General features: G+C 37.9%; 2 protein-coding genes across 2 annotated transcripts; both read left to right on the top strand.

Moving 5' to 3' along the window:
* The first annotated feature begins 8,743 nt into the window (after positions 1–8,743).
* Positions 8,744–10,679, top strand: mrps14 (mitochondrial ribosomal protein S14). The gene is made up of 3 exons (XM_028593836.1): positions 8,744–8,876; positions 9,683–9,847; positions 10,064–10,679. Exons 1-3 carry the CDS (start codon positions 8,754–8,756, stop codon positions 10,244–10,246), a joined length of 471 nt encoding a protein of 156 aa, XP_028449637.1. The 5' UTR covers positions 8,744–8,753; the 3' UTR covers positions 10,247–10,679.
* Positions 10,680–16,140: 5,461 nt separating this feature from the next.
* Positions 16,141–21,229, top strand: cacybp (calcyclin binding protein). Its single transcript, XM_028593201.1, has 6 exons — positions 16,141–16,351; positions 17,641–17,851; positions 17,971–18,067; positions 18,182–18,281; positions 19,543–19,637; positions 20,070–21,229. Exons 1-6 carry the CDS (start codon positions 16,334–16,336, stop codon positions 20,236–20,238), a joined length of 690 nt encoding a protein of 229 aa, XP_028449002.1. The 5' UTR covers positions 16,141–16,333; the 3' UTR covers positions 20,239–21,229.
* Positions 21,230–21,667: the final 438 nt, after the last annotated feature.

Here is a 21,667-nt window from a genome sequence, read left to right as displayed (position 1 = left end):
ATTTGAAAGGGAGCTGCACTATAAGGGTCTTTGTGCGAAATGGGAACTGACAGACGGATCCAAATAGCACCCGCAGATATCTAACACATGAAATATGTTTAAAGACTAAATGTCTGGCTCGTCTCGGGGTTATTAGGCTAGATTAACACAGCACAACTCAAAGCTGACACTTTTCCATTATTGTGGTAAAAAGTAGATTTTTTTTCCATTCCCGTCTAAACATTTCGAAATAGGGACAGCGTGTTTTATCGTTGTTTACGAGGAAATGACAAGATCAGATCAGTGGAAACTGGGCCAAAGCTGCCGTCAATGCTACATTCCGCATGTTTACACTTGTGAAATGTCTTGAAGGCTGTTTTTATTTTTTACCGGTGTAAGCTGAACGTGTGTGACCTTGGAGGAAAGCAGATCAGATTAGAGGCTGCAGTGTAGATAAAGCCTACGTTATTTAGGGAAAACAAACTAATGCCACATGGAGGTTTGATGAATGTGTTTCAAAGCCCTTATGTGTGTGTTTGGCTTTCTTTGATGCCTACTACACTGTGCACATACAAACAAAGTTGTGGGTCCACATAAGCGCGCGCTCGCGCACACACACACACACACACACACACACACACACACACACACACACGCACACACACACAGATTATATACATGTTCATAAATTATGCGCTGTTGCCCTGTCACCAGTTGAGTTCAATGCAAAACACTGTTCAGTTTTTCATTGTTTGTTAGTCAACCACACAGTATAAAAAAAAAGGCAGACATTGTTCATCTATGTCGTGATTATCTGCTAATGTTGTTTAACTACTGTGAGCAGTCAACACATCTGGCTTTCAGACTTCCAAAGATTACTTTTAATGTGGGCTATGTTTTGTTAGACAGCATATGGTAAAGACCAAAATAAAAATATGACAATGATATGAAACAACGGCTGTGGTCTTGACTCAGACCTGTAGGGTCATTAATACAGTACACATCTGCTTGAGATCACAACTTTAAAAACGTACATATACATTTGTTCTCTCAATTTTTCACACGGAAAAATGAACTGCAGAGAAGAATTAAGCCACTTAGTTAGGCATTTATATACACTACAATTCACAAAATGAGATGAACCTGCCATCACAATGATAATTAATGAGTCCTTCAATTCATGTGCATGGAGTCTGTGCAAGCACATTAATTAGCAAATGAGTTAATTGGAACAGACAAGGCAAGTCAAGCAGCAGTCTGACGGATGAGCTGGTGTCAACAGCTGTTACAGAGCTTCCTGCCTGGGCTGATGTGAATACCAGTCCTCAGGCTCGGGTCATCCTGTCTTTGGCGCCGTGTGGAGACCTGACCCCCCCCCGGTCCACCAGCTTACATAACCCAGCAAACCTACTGCTTTTTTTTTTTTTTTTTTTTTTTTTTTTTTTATCTCAGTGACTCACCGATGTTTTTTTGTTTGTTTTTTATTATTTGAATTTTAGGGGCTATATACCATTAGCCTCGTGAGACCGTCCTGATCTCGCGAGCTCCAGTTTTCCACTCGCAGATCAGTCTGGCATCTTGAGGCAGAGAAAATTTGGAGCCGTTAGCCAAACGACCGCGCCAATCAGCGTTGGTTTTGAGGTGGGTTAGGTGGTGATAGACAGATGGTTTATCCAATCAGCTAACCAGTATTTTCAGACAGCGGTAGCCCTAATTCTGTTAGCCGCTCGCTAATGCTTTTTTTCTCTTGGATCCTTCTTTTGGAATATGGACCGGGAACCTGAAATGGTGTCTTTTATTCCTAAATTCTTGTTACACAAACGGCAAATATCCTTTACCGACATGTTGCTTGCTTGCTGAGCTAACGAGCTATGCTTTGCCTGCAGCAGCAGGGGAGGGCTTGTGGTTGTATTTTCATATGCTTCGTGGATCTGATTGGTTGATTTGGCCCGTCTATCACCAACATAGGTGATAGACAGATGGTTCATCCAATCAGCTAACCAGTATTTCCACCCCTTCCCAAAAGTTCTCCAACGGAAAGTTCCCAGATGGATATGCCGAGCAAATGCGAAGCAATCCATCTGGCGGAGTCAGGTTAATATACCATAGTATTAATGGAATTACAAAGCATAGAAACGTAACAGGGTTTATTTTTGCCTCCAAAAAGAGAGACAACGTGAAAATTTAAAAAGAGACAAGCAGCTCAGGCAGGTAAAGCTGCATAACTTCCTGTCACTTCCAAAATTTATGGCTGATGCTCGCTTTACAGCGTCAATGGAACAAATAGTCCGCTTCCATAAAAGTAACTACCCATGGAATTTAGATTTCCAAACGAATGAAAATAAATAAGAAACACAATCCTAATAATTCATCACAGAATTACTGCTGCATTTGTGACAAATACATACAAAAAATGATCCCCTCTGTGTGAGCTATCTGATTTCGGCTGACAGTAAAAACAAAGATAACCTTTGACTGATAGGCCAAGACCTTTAGGGTCTCCACTGGAAACTCGAGGTACTCGGTTACAGACAGAGTGACAGTGAAAAATAACACACTATTCATCTTGTTCTTTTATAGGGAGTTTTAAATGAGTCATTTTCTTCCTGTATTAATATGATTCATACACAAATATGAAAAAGTGAGGCCAAATGATTTAACACAAACTCTGACAAAAAGGAAATTATTTCAGCTTTGTAAAATGGCACCAGGAGTTACCCTTCACCTGATTCTCTTGGGTCAGGAGAGATTTGTTTTCAAAGCTTGCGGCCTACACTTCCTCAAGCACTGGTGGTCCTGTAACTAAGTATAATCACAGATGTGTCTATACCCCCCCCCCCCCCACCTTCTCTCTCTCTCTCTGTTTCTTTCTTATTTTCGCTACACTCCAAAGTAACTGGTCTCGTTTGAATTCAGATCACATCTTAAAGTACTTCTGTTCTTCTGCTTGACAATGACATCAACACCTAGCAATACAATCAAGGGAATAATACGTTTTGGCTTTTACACATTATGTTTATATTGATATACTTTATATCCTCTGAAATGGGCAAAAACAGAGGTGGTGAAAACACAAACCTGCTAATGTTTTTCTTCATGAGGTTATGCATCAAACATTTTATTTACAAAGTGGAGCAGCTCTTGAATCTGGGAGGAAGAGTGGTTGGTTTTATAAAATCCTTCCCTCAGTGGGGCATGAGTGAATGCAGCATATCTGCAGATGGGACTCATCATTTTTACTTGACCCAAAAGACTCAGTTCCAAGTCTTACAATATTGTGATTGATAACATTATGTTGGTAATATATATCTGCCAGAAAATGATAAAACAGATGCTATGAGACAATCATGCATACGACTGATGGCCACACTATTTCACTTTAAAATATAATGTGTTTGATAGGCACAATTTCCCAAATGTTAAAAATGAATATAGTTTGTATTTGTGCATTTTTGAAAACGTCATAAATCATAAATAAAAGCTTTAAACGTCAGACTAATTCATCAAATTATTTCATTATTGCAGTCTGGGAAAATAGGTATTCTTAAATCCAAACAACCCACAAACTTTGCTGTATGAAACCCTTATAACCTCAATAGAAACATGTAATTGTAAGTTTTGACTATATGTAAATTTTGCATTAGTCATGACCAAAAAAAAAAAAAAAAAAAAACATGATGGTCAGTTTTGTTTTTCTCATCTGCTTTAAAGTTCCACCTGACATTAGTAAATGTATTGGTATAAGTAAGTAAATGATTTACTCATAAAACGTACATTTTAAGACATGACATGTTAAGAAATTATATATGTTATGGTTCTAAATTTAATAAATTTACTCTAAAATTATTAAGTATTAATTAGTACATATTATTTAACTTAAATCACAATACAAATTGTCAGTTGACCTGATGATATTATTCATTTGTATCCATTTATTCAATTGGTATATCATTCCAAATGTCATTTTTATTCACGGGGAAACTGCTTATATCAGGCAGAAGAGTCCTAGCTCTAGGAAAGACCCTGTGACCTTTGCACATTTGCACTTGCAAAAACATGCAGTGACCTAAAGAGGGTTTTCTTTGAAAGCTGTGATAGGTCTGTATTTGTGTGCGATTCTCTGCCTTAAAATGTATGTGTGAATTCATTAAGGATGTGAGCTTGCATGCGTGCCATAAATTTGACCAAGCTCTCTCTTTCCCTTTCTTTCTCTCTCTCCTCTGGGAAGCTAGACATTCCTCGGGCCTGGAAAGCATAGACGCCTGAGTCAGTCAGGTCATGGCCTCCCATTAAATGAGCTGTATCTGCTTCAAATGGACACTGATTACTAAGAGGAGAAGGAGTTCCCATGCTGACGTGTCAGTTAAGGTATCTTAATGGCTGCTCATTCAGTGCCTGTAACCTAATGTCAATGTGTAAGATGCAGTTTTAAAAATCAAGACATTAAGACATATTTAAATGTAACATAAAAGTCAAACACTGCATATAGTGTGTTTAGTTATAAAGTGCTGGAGTGCCTACAATATCTTTTTCTCCCCTAATTTTGCTGTCTCCGTTTCTCTTAAGGTACACTTACACAGGGTTTAAATTTGGTCGCATTACTGAAAGAGTTTTCCATGTTAAAAAAAATCCAGTCTGAATGGTTTGCTTTGTCAATGATTTATTAAATCACCTTTAAATACTGTAACATGTGCTTGCTTCTTTTCATTTGGCAAAAAAGTTTGTCAGAAACGTTGGTAATAAAACAATGGTCCAGTTGAAGTCTTGAAAAACTGTGGCTCCGCTTGTGAAGTTTACGACATCTCGAGGACAGAGAGAGTTATTTATTTTACCCAGCGAGAGAAATACAGGAAATGTCTCACGTCTCTGTTACGTTTTTTCCTCTTTGCACCAGGTACTGTATGCATTTGATTATGGTCTCATAGAAAGAGTGGAATGTTTAAAATGGACTGTAATCACTTCACCACATTTGTATAGACTGGTCTGTCAAGACATAACACTTTCTTGACATTAAGTGACTGTAATATGCTTGGCGTAGATAGAAATAGGCACATGCTGAACTAAAGTAAAGAAATATTGTGAGAAAAAGAATAAACACGTTTTTGTAGATTGATCCAACATGAATACAATCGGCTCATTTACAGTATTTAATAGTTTATCTGTCAACAAGTCAGAAGTTCACCCTTTAAACAAAAACACATTTAATTCATTTGTCCCAACCAGCAGATTAAAAAAGGTAAGAAAAACATGTTTGTTAATGTAGGAATGATATCTGGATAGTCATCCATTTACATTTAGCCTATGAAAATATACAAACATTTGCTTGTCTTAGAAATTATGACTTGAGTATATAAGTTTATAACATCAGGATCGTTGCCAGGCTATACAGCAAAGATGAGGTAGTCCAAAGTTTTGACCCTATATAATATTATGTTATGGTATAGAAATATACATGAGGAATACATGCTGCGACGTGATGCTATAATCCGGCCTTGAGCCGTCAAAAGTGAGATCCCATTCCCTCCCAGATGCGAAAGTTAAGCTTTGTTAAGTTTTATTAATACATATGTCACCACTTTTTTTGCTCCTGACTGGTACAGTAATTATGTGGGCATGATTTATGTTCACAGGATGGTCATGTTGTACAGCGTTAGGTCGAGAGAGGGAAAGCCCACAGAGCAGCTTGTTTATTGCTCACAAGTTGAATTGTATTTCTAATGATGTCATCCTGAACAGAGGTGGCAGACACGGTCATGTTTACCCTGGAGTCTGTTGACATGTGTGTGTGTCTTTGTTTCACACTGCTCAGCAGCAGTCATATAAGAACATCAGCAATAATCAAAATATGCCACTTTCCCTCCCTCTGAAAACACTCCCAAACAACCAAATGGATAGAAAACACACCGCCCTGTCACATTTTCATCTCCATGTGGTATGTTCAGACATAAGACCCTTGTGTATTGGATTCATCTTGTTTAGGATGGGATGCCAGAATGCCTAAACCATTATAGCAGAAGGTAGAGTTGAGTGTGGACTGGTAGCTGGAGAGGTGCAACATCACGTCCATGGGCACTGCTGAGGTGCCCTTGAGCAAGCCACTGAACCCCCAACTGCTTTGACATCTCTCCATTTGATGAATGTGAATAGGTCCTGTGTGTAATTTGTATAATAACAGTGAAAACATTTCAAATTCCCTGGCCGATTAATAATGGATGTCTTCTTCTTTAATAGTCTTAGCCTCAGTTACATCATTTTGACTGCTCACTGCACTGCTGTCATTTTTATGGATGAGGCCACTTGTCTTGTCTGCTGTGTCCCTGAGTAATCTTAACCTATCTCAGAATCAGATCAGTTTTCTATTGCATGGCTTTGTTTCCAAATCTCCCAAGTATATGCTATGATCCAGCCTGAGATCCCCTGCAAGGTATGAAACTGCACTGCTGTTAAGACACCTGTCTACATGACAACTTTATATTCAATTGCTTCTTTAAAGCCAGCTGACGAGACTGCACTAGTTGTTCTACTGTCATTTGTATTATCCACTCGTTAAATGTAAAAAGTCTGGGTATCAAGGATTTCCTGCAATGCTCTTTCTCCATTGGTCCCTTAACACTAAGCACTCACTCACTACATTCTTTACATTCTCAACAAGTAACACTGCAGAGCTGTTCATATTGAGTTAAATAGAGCCACCAGGCTTCGAGAATTTGAAAATGTCACTACTTAAAGGTCCCATGACATGGTGCTCTTTGGATGCTTTTATATAGACCTTAGTGCTCCCCTAATACTGTATCTGAAGTCTCTTTCCCGAAATTCAGCTTTGGTGCAGAATTACAGCCACTAGAGCCAGTCCCACAATGAGCTTTCCTTAGGATGTGCCATTATCACCATTTTAAGCCAATTGGGGACCATAGGCAGGCTGGGGGAATGCATATTAATGTTAAAAAACCTCATTAAGTGAAATGTTCATGCCATGGGACCTTTAAAGCATTAAAATACTTCTAATGAGAGCTATCTGGTATCTATTTGTGTTTTTATACTGTAGAAATGTTTTTTTTTACAAGTAACACTTGAAATGATAAAGGCACTTGCAGATTACCAATCCCAGTGGACACAAGATATGTGCGTGTCTTTTCTATCGTTTCTAACTGGGGATAGATACCTTGTTCAAAGAAGCATTGGTGACACTTAAAAATACTGTTCCAGTTGCTGATGCTAGCTGCTTAAACCACATGTTCTCATTGTTTTCACATTTTGTCTTTGTTTTGTCTAATGCAGGTAACCAGCATGATTATCATGCATATGTTTGCTCAAGTACAGGTACTCCATACTGAATGTGTCAGTTTTGAACATACTCCTCCAGCAGAAAGGTATTTCCGCCAAGCAACACAAAGACCTGGCAACCTGGCATTTATAATTTCTTTACAATACATAGAAATGTAGAAGGTCACCTTTCAGAACCTCTCAAGCCTTTGACATCTCTTTGCTATGGAGGTAGATTAAATTACAGAGGGAATGATTTTGCTTTCCCGGTGATCTTGGAACAGCCACCCCAGGGGTTTGAACTATAATGTAAAACCAACTGAGGGCCAAAAGCAGTTAAAATATATGCTGCTGTCAAATGACAATGCTGCTCGAAAACTGAACAAAAACTTTTTTTTTGCTTGACAACCATCTAGTTGCGCAATGAGGGGATTTGAAAATATATGTCGCCTACTAACTGAGAATATAAAAAACAGTTGAATATTCTGAAGTTATTTCATGCAACAACAATTGTATTTTAATACTTTGCGGTGTTAGTCTGATGCTATATATATATATATATATATATATATATATATATATATATATATATATATATATATATATATATATATATATTCTTTTTTTTTAATCAGGTTTACAAACAGCACTGTTATTTATGCTATGTAGATCTACTTTGTCTACTGTCATTTTTCATTTAATTTAAGCCTGTACAGATTTTCCAGCCTGCTTAATAATGTTGCTCTTTATAGAGGAAACACTGCCTGCAGTTTGTCATATGTTAATATTTAGCCAAGAACGCATCAGCTCAAGGCTCCAAAATAATGGGGATTGTTTAAGAAAACTTTAATGGAGTCTGTAGCGATTGTTAAATTGTTTCTATAAAATCTGTTTAGGACAATGCCCCGCTGAACCACATGTTGAAAGAAGACCAACCTGTACTGTTTTATATATGTACTTCCTTAAAACACAAGACTTTAATTGGTAGTGATGTCAGGGGAGAAGAGATGTGTCTGGGTTTCAGATGATTGAAGAATAGGATTTCAGTCAGACATAAGGTTTAGATTCAGCATCAAAAAGACCCCACTCTTTTTGGGTGGCGACTGGTGAGAGAGAGAGAGTATGAGTTTAAACTCATGCAACGACACTGCCACCTGTTGGTTCTTACGTAGCACTACAAGGGTCTAAAACTGCAAGTCCCAACCTGGGACTCCTGTTGGTCAGTCACCTGGTCAACTAGTCTCGCATTTGCCAGTCAAAACTGCAAAAGGGCACGGTAAAAGTGGTGTTGAACTCACATAATCAGTTTGTCCAACAGTAGGTATTAGGAGCTTATAGTTTCTTGACTAGGCCTATTCATCATATGAAATTTCAAACTCCAATAAAGCTAAACATAATCACGTAATAATAAGCTGATTGCAACGTTGAGTGGAAAATATAGATAGATTGATCCACAAAACTCGAAGATGTGTTTCCATTTATCCTTTCACACTCCTGGTCAATAGGTGGCGATGTTTCAGTGTGTTATTACCCTCCTTCGGTGCTTTTGCACAACATCATTCAACATGGCAGCCCACAGGATAGCATGTTTAGGGTTAAATGCCCTTTATTCCACTGTCTGCGCCCCAAAACAGGTACTTTACCTATTATAACGCGATATTTTGTGTTTTAAGTGTTTCTCATTAAGACTGCATTGCATATCATTGACAGAAGAATGGAGAAAGCAGCGTTTTCAGTTTAAGCTAGTGGTCTAGCTAGCTTTCTGGCGTTAGCTTCGTATCTAGTATCTAATGCTAGTTAGCCTACTTAGTGACAAACGTTGCTAAGTAACTTAATTATCTATTTAGCGTAATAACTAATAGCAAGGGGAAATTTTTTTACAACAGACAAAACAGAAAAGTGTAAATTATTTAAAGCCATTTCTGAAGCTAACGGTGTCTTGACTCTTCTTGACTCCATCCTTACCTCCTGCTCTGTTACACCCATAGGTTAACGTCACACCACTCAGTCTCTGTAATGTCGGTCTGTTTTATGAAGGTGAACGAAGGTATATTTGATGAAACTAATGCTACAATGAGGATGAGTAGCGAGGGGATGCAGAGTTGAGTCCATGCTGACCTTGTACTTGTCCGTAGCACAACAGTGCGAATGAATCCAAATGATTAACCTTGTGATCACAAGAAAAACATTGGTATGGATTTAGTATTCCTGTACGTTTGTTGCAGCTGCAGTCATATTATCTCTATGTAAATCTACATCTATATCTGTCAGTGGCCAGTGATTTCAATCTAGCCTACTAAATACTAAAAGGCTTTAAGAATAGCAGGCAACGTTAGGCTCAGATCTTGAAAGAAACTCAGTTCGAGCTATTTACTCTGTGTGTGGTACCCGGGAGCCTAATATTATCTGTCAATAACAATTGCCATAACACTGTGTGCAGGCCCTGAGGAGCTGCTGGGGGGCGGTGGAGCAGGTGAGGGGTTACTATGTTGACTGGAGGATGCTGAGGGATGTCAAGAGAAGACAGATGGCTTTTGACTATGCTGATGAGAGGCTACGGATCAATGCACTACGGAAGAACACCATCCTACCCAAAGAGCTTCTGGTACAAAGCAAAATTTCTACTCAACCTTTTTTTGTTCGTAGAACTGAAGAAAAAAATGCAATGTTATCATTTATTAAATTTCACCATAGTCAAATATTCTGCGATCATTATCGGAGATGTTTCATTAAAAAAATCAACATCAACAAGCTAATTCCAAAAGATTTCAAATATTTAAAAAAACACTGCATTCCTAAACAGTTTACAAATATTTTGCAGGAGGTAGCAGATAAAGAAATTGCAGCGTTACCAAGGGACAGCTGCCCTGTGAGAATACGCAACAGGTGTATTCTGACTTCCAGACCTCGGGGAGTGAAGCGGAGGTGGCGCCTGAGCCGGATTGTCTTCCGTCACTTAGCTGACCACAACCAGATGTCTGGGATTCTGAGGGCCAGGTGGTGACAGGGACTCCATTGGACACTACAGTCGGATTGGATCATGAAAAACAGGCTGTTTCAGTGGTTATTATGGGAAGAGCAGGACATCAGCATTCAATACAGACTTGTTTTGGCCTTTTATTGTCTGGAGTTTTTAGTGGTATTGACTGTAATGAAACAGTTCCACCACTACCCTCAAAAGCCAGGAAGGTGTTAATGTGTAAAGTGAATCCACTGAGATCACTGCAGCATATCTTCAGAATTTTGTATATGCTAAGGACATGAAAATATCCGTTCTGTAGATTATGTGTGTCCCAGTAAGTAAGTTGCTTTTGCTTTGTTATGGCTCTTCTAAATCTGAAAAACAACATAATACATACTAGTGAAAGAGCAATGATAACGGGACTCCTCAGAGGAGCAACTGTCAATGGATGAATAAATATTATTGTACATTACGAGCCTTTCTTTTACAATTGTCTTATTATTTATTTATTATACTTATTGTTAAATGTAGAGACTATCTATGTTGTATAGTCTTATTAATACAAATGTGGTTAAAGAAGTTAGTTACCCCTTTAGAAGTGTTAAGTGACCAAGGAATCACCTAAAAGGAAAGACTGTGTTCAAAATGTGACTCCAAGAATTGTATCCATTAGGCTATATAATCAGAAGGGCAAGTCAAGTCAACTTTATTTATATAGCACATTTAAAACAACATAGATTGACACAAAGTCCTTTGCAACCAAGGCAGATGGTTTGAAATCTGCCCCAATAGACAACATTGCATAGAAAAAAGTACATTAAAACAACAATACAGAATGTAATACAAAACAACTGACATTAAGACACCAAAGTCAAGTAGAGAAGAAGGAAGTTAGGAGAGGGAATTAATTCAACAAAAGATGAAAAATCTGTATAAAGAAATAAAAGATAAGTCAAGCGGTAGAAAGCAGCTAAAAGTAAGTGAAAAAAAAGTGGGTCTTTAAATTAAATTTACATTTTTCAAAAGTGGAACAGGCCATAATGTGGGACGGGAGGTTGTTCCCAGTCGGTCACCTTTGGGTTTGCAGCGTGAGTGAAGGACTAGGAGGACCTGTTGTGACCTGGGGGCAAAATATGCAGTGAGCAGGTCAATAATATATTGTAGTCCATTTAAGGCTTTAAAGAGGTGATGAATGCATGAATAACTATAATATAGAGATAGAGATTATTACAAAATTCAAAAGTCTGTCAAAGTGAGAAGTAGAGGTACATGTATGAAAGAAGAAGCAGTTTTTCTAGGCTAAGATTAGGACCATAGACTGTAAAAATGACATAAGGACATGCAGGACTCAGTGCCACTTTATACATGATGAAAAAGTGCGTCAGCTAAATGTGAGACTTGTAACGGTTTAACGTGCTGATAGGTTGTAGAAAGTTCAATGTAGAAAGAGGAAGATTGAAGGACATGTTATGGAATGGGAGTGGAGCATCAAAGGACTCTTAGAGACAGGGGAAAACAAGTACAGGTTAAAGGGATTTTATTTAATTGAAACAGGTTTAATAACCAGAATATAACTTATTTACAATGTTGTTTTTGGTATTACTGTTTAACATGTCACAATGTTACAGTACACTAGGTGGCGACGTGTTCTCTTAATACATCCATGCATGCACCTTAATCTATGTTTGTAGCCCGCCAATGAAACAGAAGAAGAAGTAGTAGTAGTAGTAGTAGTAGTAGTAGTAGAGGAGTAGTAGTAGTAGAGGAGGAGGAAGAGGAGGAGGAGGAGGAGGAGGACGTAGAAACAATAAATGATAGAACTAATGTTGTAGGGGAATGTGCAAAGTGTGATAAATTAAAAGAAGAGACATTGATTGTGAGTAAAGGTGATTTTGTGCTATTCATGGCTAAGATAATCAATAATTTGTTTTCTACAGACCAGTAGTAGAACTGAAAGAATTAAAATAAATGTTAAGTCAGCCGAAAAATACTTGGATGCAAAGGGAATGCCTTGGGAAAGAGTAAGATACATTCTTAATGATGAAGCACAACAATCTCAGACATGGGTGTTTTAATTATACTCCAGTGGAATGCTAGGAGTTTAATTGCAAACGGTTAAGAATTCAAGAAATATGTTGAAAGTTTAAAAGAAAAACCTAATATCATTTGTATACAAGAAACATGGCTAGTGCCTAGGTTGGATTTTTGTAATAAAGGGGTATAATTCTATAAGAAGGGATAGGGACATAGGTAAAGGAGGAGGAGTTGTAATTTTTATACAAAGTATAGAGAGATAAAGAATGGGAATGACTTGGAATACATAGTTACAGAAATAAGGTCCAGTGAGGATAAGGTGACAATTATAAACTTTTATAATCCATGCAGACAAATGGAGATAAGGCCACTTGGAGGACATTTGGAAGGATTTGACAGGGAGAATTATTTGGTGTGGGAATTTTAATGCAAATAGTACATTATGGGGAGAGAGGGATGATGTTAATGGAAATGTAATTGAAGAATTTATGAAAGAGAAAGAGTTGGTATGTCTGAATGATGGTTCTGGTACCAGAATAGACGTGGCAAGGGGTACAGAGACAGCAATAGATACTATTATATATATTATATTAGGTACTGAGGGAAAATACAGTAGGGAGTGATCACTATCCTATTAGAATTAAGATAGTAGTGGAATTAAGAAATGAACATGAAGTAAGAGAAGAGAGATGGATTTTAGAAAAAGCAGATTGGGATAAGTATAGAGAAGTTAGTGATGAATTAATACTATCTATTGATAAAAATCACGATATCGAGAAATTATGTTGTAAAATGAGCAGTGGTATAATTGTTGCAGAGTAGCAATTCCAAAAACTAAGCCTAAGACAAGAAAGAATGTAAGGAAGTAATACAAGATAGAAATAGAGCATTTAAAGAGTTAAAGAGAACACATAATTTTCAGAATTTAGTTCAATATAAAAGATCTCAGACAATAGTCAGGAAAACAATAAGGCAAGCTAAAAAAGGTCACTGGAAAAGGTTCTGTGACTCTATTGGTCGAACTACTCCAGTGAAGAGAATTTGGAACATGATTAAAAAAATGAAAGGGAATGGAAGGGAATATGGATTGAGGAGCAAATTATTATCACTAGTAATAAGGAAAAAGCAGACGTTATGGCAAAACCATTAGCCAAAGTGCACAGCTCAGAAAATTTAAATCATGAAGAAAAGAGAGGTAGAGAAAAAACAGTTGAAAAATATCAGTATGTGTTTGACAATGAGGATAGTGAAGGAGGTGTATTGGATGTATTATTTACTAAGTCTGAACTCAATAAGGCATTGAGGAAATTAGGTAAGTCATCTCCAGGGAGAGATAAAATCTGTTATTCCATGTTGGAGAACTTAAGTGATAAGGGGAAGGATGTGTTGTTAAGTCTATATAATAAAGTATGGGTAAACAGTTGCATTCCTAGAACATGGAAGGAATCTATAATTATTCCTATTAGGAAACCTGGGAAACATCCTCAAATAGCGAATAACTATACACCGATTACTTTAACGTCCCAGATGGGGAAAACTATGGAGAGGATGATAAATGACAGGCTTACATATTGCATAGAAAATAATGGATTAATGCAAAATTATCAAAGTGGATTCAGGAAAGGTAGAGGTACCATGGATCCCATTGTATACCTAGAAGACACAATAAGGAAGGCTCAGGTGAATAAAGAATCTGTAGTGGCAGTATTTTTTGATATTGAAAAGGTATACGATATGTTGTGGAAAAAAGGTATGCTGATTAAGCTAAAAATATTGGGAATAAAGGGAAGAATGTTCCAGTGGATAAAAGGGTTTTTATCTGACAGAACAATTAAAATTAAAATAAATGGGGAATTAAGTAAGAGCTACAGTGTGGAAAATGGGGTCCCACAAGGGAGCATTATCAGTCCACTATTATTTACGATAATGATTGATGATGTTTTTAAGGATATACAAAATTCAGTTGGGGTAGCCTTGTTTGCAGACGATGGAGCAATGTGGAAAAAGGGAAGAAATATAGATTTTGTAGTGGATAAGATGCAGCAGGCAGTAAACACAGTCCAAGAATGGGCCATTCAATGGGGATTTAGGATCTCTATAGACAAAACAAAGACTTTATTCTTCTGTAGGAAGAAAATAGGTTTGAATGTAAAATTCAAATTATCTGGGACAGAATTAGAATGAGTGGAATATTTGGGTATTTGGTTTGACAAAAAATTAACTTGGAAAATGAACTTCCAAAAAATTTGAGATAAATGCAAGAAAGTGTAGAATGTGATGAGATGTTTGCGTGGAGTAGAACGGGGAAAAAGTAGACACTGCTTTGAAAGCCATTTATACAGGGCTGATGAGATCGGTATTTGATTATGGGTGTATAGTGTATGGGTCTGCTGCTAAAAAATCATTAAAGAAGTCAGATGTAATTCAGAACCAAGGTTTGAGGCTATCAGCAGCAGTTCAGGTAGAGATGGGGGAGATGTCTCTCCATCTTAGAAGAGACCAGCTGTCTCTTGTGCACTGGGCACATTTGAGGGGTCATAGTGAAAAACATATGAGTCAGTCACTTCTATGGCAATGTCAAGAGAGAGAGAATGACCTAATTAAAAGTTTTAGTTGGACAATAAGGCAGAAGGTAATAATAATGGGAATCAGTGCACTGAAAATAAGCCCTACAGTGGTATATCCAGTTGTTCCTCCTTGGCTATTGTCAGAGGTTCCAGTTGATTTAGGCTTATTGGAGGAAAAGAAGGTTAATGAAGTGGATCATTATAGGGTTCAGAGTTACATTTCAAGAAAATATAAAGAAGGAGTCTTTTTATATACTGATGCATCTAAGCAGACAGATAAGAAAATGGGAATTGCTTATATTATCCCACAATTAAACATTGACGCTGCTAAAAGAATTAATGATGATTTAGCTGTACACAGCAGAAATGATAGCAATATGGACGGCCTTGCTGTGGGTAGAGAGCAATAGACCTAAGCAAGCTGTGATTGCTTTAGACTCCAGCTCAGCTTTGATAAGCTTTAAGTATCTCCACTCTGAGTCTAGACAGGACATAGTGTATCAGTGTTTCCTCTATGTTGATTTGACCGTGGCGGCCCCCCCACGGCAACATTTCTGCCCCCCACGGTATCAGAAATAGGGCTGCGTTGTTAGAGTGCAAGTCGGAGAACGTTTGTATTTTAGGTGCATTATTTACATGCTGAAGTAGTGACACCGCATTAAGATAATGTAATTAATAGTGGGTTTATTGTTATTTGCTACAGAATGCTTAGCCTATATGTCAAGATCAAAGTTGGCCTATATCGTAACTCCAAAAATACAGTTCAATCCCAACTGAAAATATGCCTCATTGTGTGTGAATAGAGGTGAATAAATATATGTGTTTGTGTTGCAGCGAAGTGTCAGTTCTGTTTCATGGGGGACCTGCCCCCACTGCTAAAAAAAACACTGGTGTATGAAATAATGCAACTAGCTAACAATCTGATTAAGTCTGGTATTAGTACTACATTTATATGGGTACCAGCTCATATAGGTGTAGGAGGTAATGAATTGGCAGATTAATGTGCGAAGAAAGCAGCAGAGAAGCCTGATATAGAGGTGGATATTAAATACAGTAAAGCTGTAAAGAAGTCAAAAGTATAATTAAAGCTAAAATAAATGGAAAATGGCAGTTTTTATGGGATAATGAACAGTTTGGGAGACACCTGTATAGTATTCAAGGAAAAGTGGGGAAGAACAGGAATACATACAGAAGTAAGCAAGAAGAAGATGTGGTGTCCAGAATGAGGCTAGGACATACAGGATTAAATATAAATTTGTTTTTGTTTTCCTTTTTGAAGATAACTGGATTATTAAAAAGAATTTAAGAAAGTGTAGGTTGACCTCTTGATCCACACTCCAGTCCAGATGGTGGCGGTAATGCACCAAAAAGCTGGTTGCCAACCGCCATGTAAAAAAACAAGAAGAAGGAGGAGGACGTTATTCTGTGGAAGATCATCTTTGGAGAAAGTGACGTTACGTGCAGACTCACTCAGGAAGAGGACATAATCACATTTCTGAACCTAGCTAATATAACTGATAAAGCCTGAATGGATCTTACCGAACAGGTACACAGCATGTTTTGATTCAGTTTACTATACGCCGACAGGGCAAAACTAGCTAGGGTTTGTATGGTATTAGCTAATGTTAACGTTAGTTGAGGTGGCTGAATTTAGCTACAACTAACGATATGTTACATGATTCAACTGACGCTCTAAGCAGTGCTACGTTAGCTAACGTTAGTTAACTTAGCAAATTAGCAAGAAACCGCAAACTGACAAAGTGGTGTCTGTTATTTTTAAGAAGTATGTTAATGTTATGTCGTTAAGAAGATAGCGCATTTTTAATCAGAACGTACCTAAACGCGTAACGTTACTTGCCAAAGATAGTGCATGTCTGGCGGCATGTGTCAGGAGCTAGCTAGTTAGTTAGCAAGCAGTAAGCTATCATTGACTGGAGTAGCTAGATTCTAGCATTCTAGAACATTCTAGCAACGTAACGTACATAACTAACGTTAGCTAACGTCGAAGCTCATTATTTGGAGAGATTCACTGAGAAGCTAACGTTTAGCTAATGTTTGGCTGAAATTTAATACAGTGACAGCCCAGAGTGCATCGGGTAACTATCTAAGGATAGGGGACAATCTATATATCCTATCCATCTCTATTCACGTTAGTTAACGTTAGCTAGTTTAGTTAGTAAGTTGGCATCTTATGACTAACATTTACTTTAGCATCCCTCTTGTGTAGTTAACGTTATAACGTTAATGTAGCTAATCGAACTTCTTTCAGCTAATCTGATTTCACAAGGCATAAATATCACTATAAATAATGGCAGTGTGATAAAACGCTCGAGTGTAGCTAGCTATACTTTTACATTTCCAGTTACAGGGTGATTTGCATTAGATAAGACTGGGCAGAAAGAGGAAAATACAAAAATAGAATTTATAAGAAGAGGGGACGAAACTAAAAAATTTTTTTTAACTGTTATTTTATTAACTAGCTAAATGGTATATTATTTTTAGCTGATACAAAAACTATCAATTAATGCTTTCCAGAGGCTACCCCAAACAGGGGTCATATAATTAATGTATCGCTCTGACCAGTAACTGAAATGAAATTCATGCAATACTATGTGCAACCTTTGTGAAGCAAAAGCTTAGTATTTTTAACTTGAGATATGACATGACTTGTTGATCAGCTAATGGCAAAACAATTTCAGTTTTGGAATGTAGACTGATAAAGTAAATAATGTGTTTGGGCTTTGACACATTATCTAAAAAAATATGTTCTGTCCAATTGCCTTTTAAATGGTCGAATTTGCATTTCTCAGTGGTCTAATTCTTTCCCCAATACAGATCAACCAGTTGGAGGCAGATTTGCTGGAGCTGGGGTCACTCCTGGAGAAGGCAGAGAGGAAAAGAGTGCAGGAGGTACTAAAGCAGGAGCAGCAGAAGGTGGAGAAGGAGCTTTCAGTCAAACGACAACAGAAGGAGAAACAAGCCATGAAAGAAGCAGACCGACCTCTTGCCTCTAAAGCAGCGTACACAGTCAAGATCAACAGCTATGGTATGGTGCCGTTGTTTAGTAAGACAACCACTGTCATTTGTGAGAAAGTACAGTTAAGATGTGTGCAAGAGCTGAAAAGCATTTGAAAATTGTTCACACTTTTGCCTTCTTCTCTTTAGCGTGGGACCAGTCAGAGAAATTTGTCAAAATTTACCTTACATTGAAGGATGTACACAAAATTCCATCAGAAAATGTGGAGGTCAACTTTACAGAAAGGTACAGTGATAAAATATATATATGTATACATATACATATACATACATAGTGTTTATTATTCATCATTTACCAAACCATACAATTAATTGTATTTGGTCATCCTCTCTTTTGCAGGTCATTGTCTGTGTTGGTGAAGGATCTCGATGGAAAAAACCATCAGATGACAATTCTCAACCTGTTATATGCAATCGATGAAAAGGACAGCTATAAAAAGGTGAATAAAGCCTATTCATCAGTTAAAGGAATAGACTTGAGACTAGAAAGTTTACACTAGAGAGTTTTTTTTTTTTTTTTATAGAAAGTGGAAGCAGGAAATGGGCCAGAATAATTAAAATATTTAAGCCATGAATAAAATGAAATAATAAGGTTGTTAGCAGGATTTTGTAGTGACATCATCATGCAATTATTTGAGAGAGAGAGAGAGAGAGAGAGAGAGAGAGAGAGAGAGAGAGAGAGAGAGAGAGAGAGAGAGAGAGAGAGAGAGAGAGAGAGAGCAGTTTGTCAGTTTTGTGTAGTTGGTCCATCGTAAAAGTCAGCCCATCTTAAGTTAGTGCGCCTGTGCTGAAATTGTCACTAGCTCCGTATGGCTTACCCCCTTCACTTTGACCAGCAGGTAGCAAGCAAGACATGGGAGCTTGGCTTTGGTTTGAGAAGTGTTAGCATTTATTCATTGGTACATTCACAGCTATAGCGTTACTGCTAACTTTATACTCGGTGACAAACAGTCTTTTTCCCTCTCTCTCTCCACCGCACGCTCGCTAATGGGCTGCAGCTTTCACTGTGTGTGCGCTACATGCATGGTGTTTGTGTGTGGCTGTGACACTGTTTGTGCCACTGTGTGCGCGAGTCATCGACACATGTGCAGAAGACAACGAGTAGACGCCCGGCCCGTGAGTCAGCTTGTCATCCAGATGCTCTCCACATTGTTTTTCCGTTCATACGCTTAGGTGGTGCGCAAAAAAAATGCTTAGGCAGCGCACATAAGTCGTATAATGGCAGGGAAAACCCTGAGCACACACTAGAACCTGTTGTGGTATTGTTTATTTTTTTCTGTATCAGAAATGTGCATTAAGCAGTTTGTTACCACTACACAGAAAGTAGAATCCAAAACAAACTTGCCGTAATAATCCTTGATTTACTACATCTATTTATCAAGTGCTTATGGCTAACTACAATCGCTAAATGTTTCTTGAGGCGCATTCACACCGCCCGCGATTTCGGCGGCATACAAAGTAATTGCAAAGATGCAAATTTGCGCCAGCGGCGCAAATATCACTACACGAATAAGGCAAAGATGTGAAATTCGAGAAATGTGAGCATCTCGTAGTCCCTTTTCTTGCCCACTGCTGAATTCAGGCTCAGTGTTGATTTGCATTGTACCCTTGGTTCAGTCTGCTTACTTCTGGGAGAAAATAGAGCAACTGATTCTTGTTGACTTTTCAAAGGCCTTTGACTGTCTTTTCTCCCTTCAACAGATAAAAACAGACATGGTCCTGGTCATGTGCAAGAAACAGGCAACAAAGAAGTGGGATTGCCTAACAACAGTGGAAAAGCAGTCAAAAGAGAAAGAGTAAGTTAAAAGCAAAAGACTCATTCATTCATTTTAATTCAAGTAATTTGCACAACGCAGGGATTTTAAGTGACATAAGGCCACTGCATGCTTCCTGTGAATTTATTTATACAAGGTATTGTGCAATGTATATGATGACAAGTATAATTAGTACCATTGTTAATACTGATGCCAATGTGTTGTCAGTAGCTAAGGACACAACCGGTGTGAACAGTTGTGTAAAAATACCATAATGACCGTCTTGCCAGTTTCTCATACACATCTGGCCAATCACTCCAAACAACGCTCCTGAGACATTGCAGTGCAGTACCATATCTGTGAGCCAGGTGTCACTGTATATAATACAGCCGGGGTGCATGCTACAGAATGAGAATACCAGCTATAATCTCAGCCGATAAACTCATACAAATTGTTTTCTTTGTACCTCAACAGTAAGCCCAATATTGATGAGAGTGCAGACCCCAGCGATGGACTGATGACCATGCTGAAGAAGATTTACTCGGAGGGAGACGACGAGATGAAGAGAACCATCAACAAAGCCTGGTCAGAGTCCCAAGAGAAGAAAATTCGAGGAGGGGGAGAAGACATGATGGACATCTGAAATGCCCTCGCTGCGTGTCCACCTGACATGACTTGAATATGAAATGTTACGTCGACATTTCCACAAAATCTATAAATTCAGTGTACAGCTCATATATAAAGGTTCAGGATTAATGTCTAAGCCCCGGAAGGCCTCGTTTTGACCCTGCTTTGAAAATCAGGCTGCCGATGTCCTGATGGTCATAGACCATGAAGGCTCGAAAATTATGTGTACAAGCATAATGGCAGTGTCCAGCAGATGGCAACCTAACAGCAAAATATATACACATTTCATCACCTTTTTTTTTTTTTTTTTTTCTTTTTTTGTAATGTCAGATTTGATGGGTTAAAGGACCACAATGCAGTTGTTTTTTCTTGAGATTAATGTCCGTTAGTAATTCATAGTTCAAATTGGACCTGGATAAATTAAATATGTGAGACATGTTCTGTAAAGTCACATGTTAATATTGTTCCTTTGCAGAATTCAGTGCAGCTAAACTTAGCTGATATTTAAGCTGTTTCCAAGTGTACATTTGCCAAAGTCATGCTCATATTCCTTTAATGAAGAGAACCAAAGGGATCTTCTGGCTTCTCTTCTGGCGTCTTCATATCGGCTGTTTTTGTTTTTCTTTGTCATTCCATAAATAGCTCAAATGATAGCTGCAAAGACAGTACTGCTCACACATCAGTCCAGTGTAATAATTCACATTACTGCATAGGTCTGTGTTTGACAGATTTAATGTATTTTACCCATTCCTGTTGCATAGCGTAATGCTCTGAAACACTTTCTTTGTAATTCTTTAATATGACTGTTGGATTTTCATAGTGTTGGACAGTTTCCAATTTCTATTTACAGCACTGTTGAAGTTGCCCATTTCCCTCCAGCTTTTGGGAATATCTAAAATGTATGTTTAATTATGTTTCTTTTTTTACCCTGGCTTTTGTCATTGTCTTACATGTATTGTTGTCTGCCCTCAAACATGAAGTTCTCACAAATATAGATCTTGAACTGATGTTGCTTTGCCTGTGTTTGTTGTCTGGTTTTGAGGTCTGAATATTTTACTGTTTTAACTAGCCATGCATTAGACTTGCTGTCCCCACTACGCATGCTGTCATGTCTTAAAGAGCTACATTTTTGTGTAGTCATGATTTAGATATGCCTTCACAGAGGCCTGCATGCTCATAGAAAAGTTGGTATTTTATTTCAAGACCATGCTTACCTGAATTTATTCCTATGTTCAGAGTTTACCCCCCCCCCCTTTTTTTTAAAGGACACTGAATAGTATACATAGTAAAATGATCAGTGGTCCAAACAATTAGATGTTTTTGTGATGCAGTACATCTTTCAATGGTTCGTGGCCCCATCTTGCTTTTACAGATAGCAACGTGACGTTTTGTCCACCAGGTGGCAGCAGTGATGAGTAGTTCACATGTGTTTCTTTGGGGATTTC

This window comes from Perca flavescens, chromosome 12 (assembly GCF_004354835.1).
Source record: "Perca flavescens isolate YP-PL-M2 chromosome 12, PFLA_1.0, whole genome shotgun sequence".
Classification (NCBI taxonomy): Eukaryota; Metazoa; Chordata; class Actinopteri; order Perciformes; family Percidae; genus Perca; species Perca flavescens.
Note: the sequence above shows the minus strand (reverse complement) of the source record. Positions and strands in the feature narration are given on the sequence as shown.

Bases quoted from the DNA above. Each gene is read 5' to 3' on its own strand.
- mrps14 (XM_028593836.1), top strand. From the start codon at position 8,754: ATGTTTCAGTGTGTTATTACCCTCCTTCGGTGCTTTTGCACAACATCA. The intron at 8,877-9,682 runs GTACTTTACCTA...CACTGTGTGCAG, and splicing joins CTGTCTGCGCCCCAAAACAG to GCCCTGAGGAGCTGCTGGGG. The intron at 9,848-10,063 runs GTACAAAGCAAA...AATATTTTGCAG, and splicing joins TCCTACCCAAAGAGCTTCTG to GAGGTAGCAGATAAAGAAAT.
- cacybp (XM_028593201.1), top strand. The intron at 17,852-17,970 runs GTATGGTGCCGT...TCTTCTCTTTAG, and splicing joins AGTCAAGATCAACAGCTATG to CGTGGGACCAGTCAGAGAAA. The intron at 18,068-18,181 runs GTACAGTGATAA...TCTCTTTTGCAG, and splicing joins GAGGTCAACTTTACAGAAAG to GTCATTGTCTGTGTTGGTGA.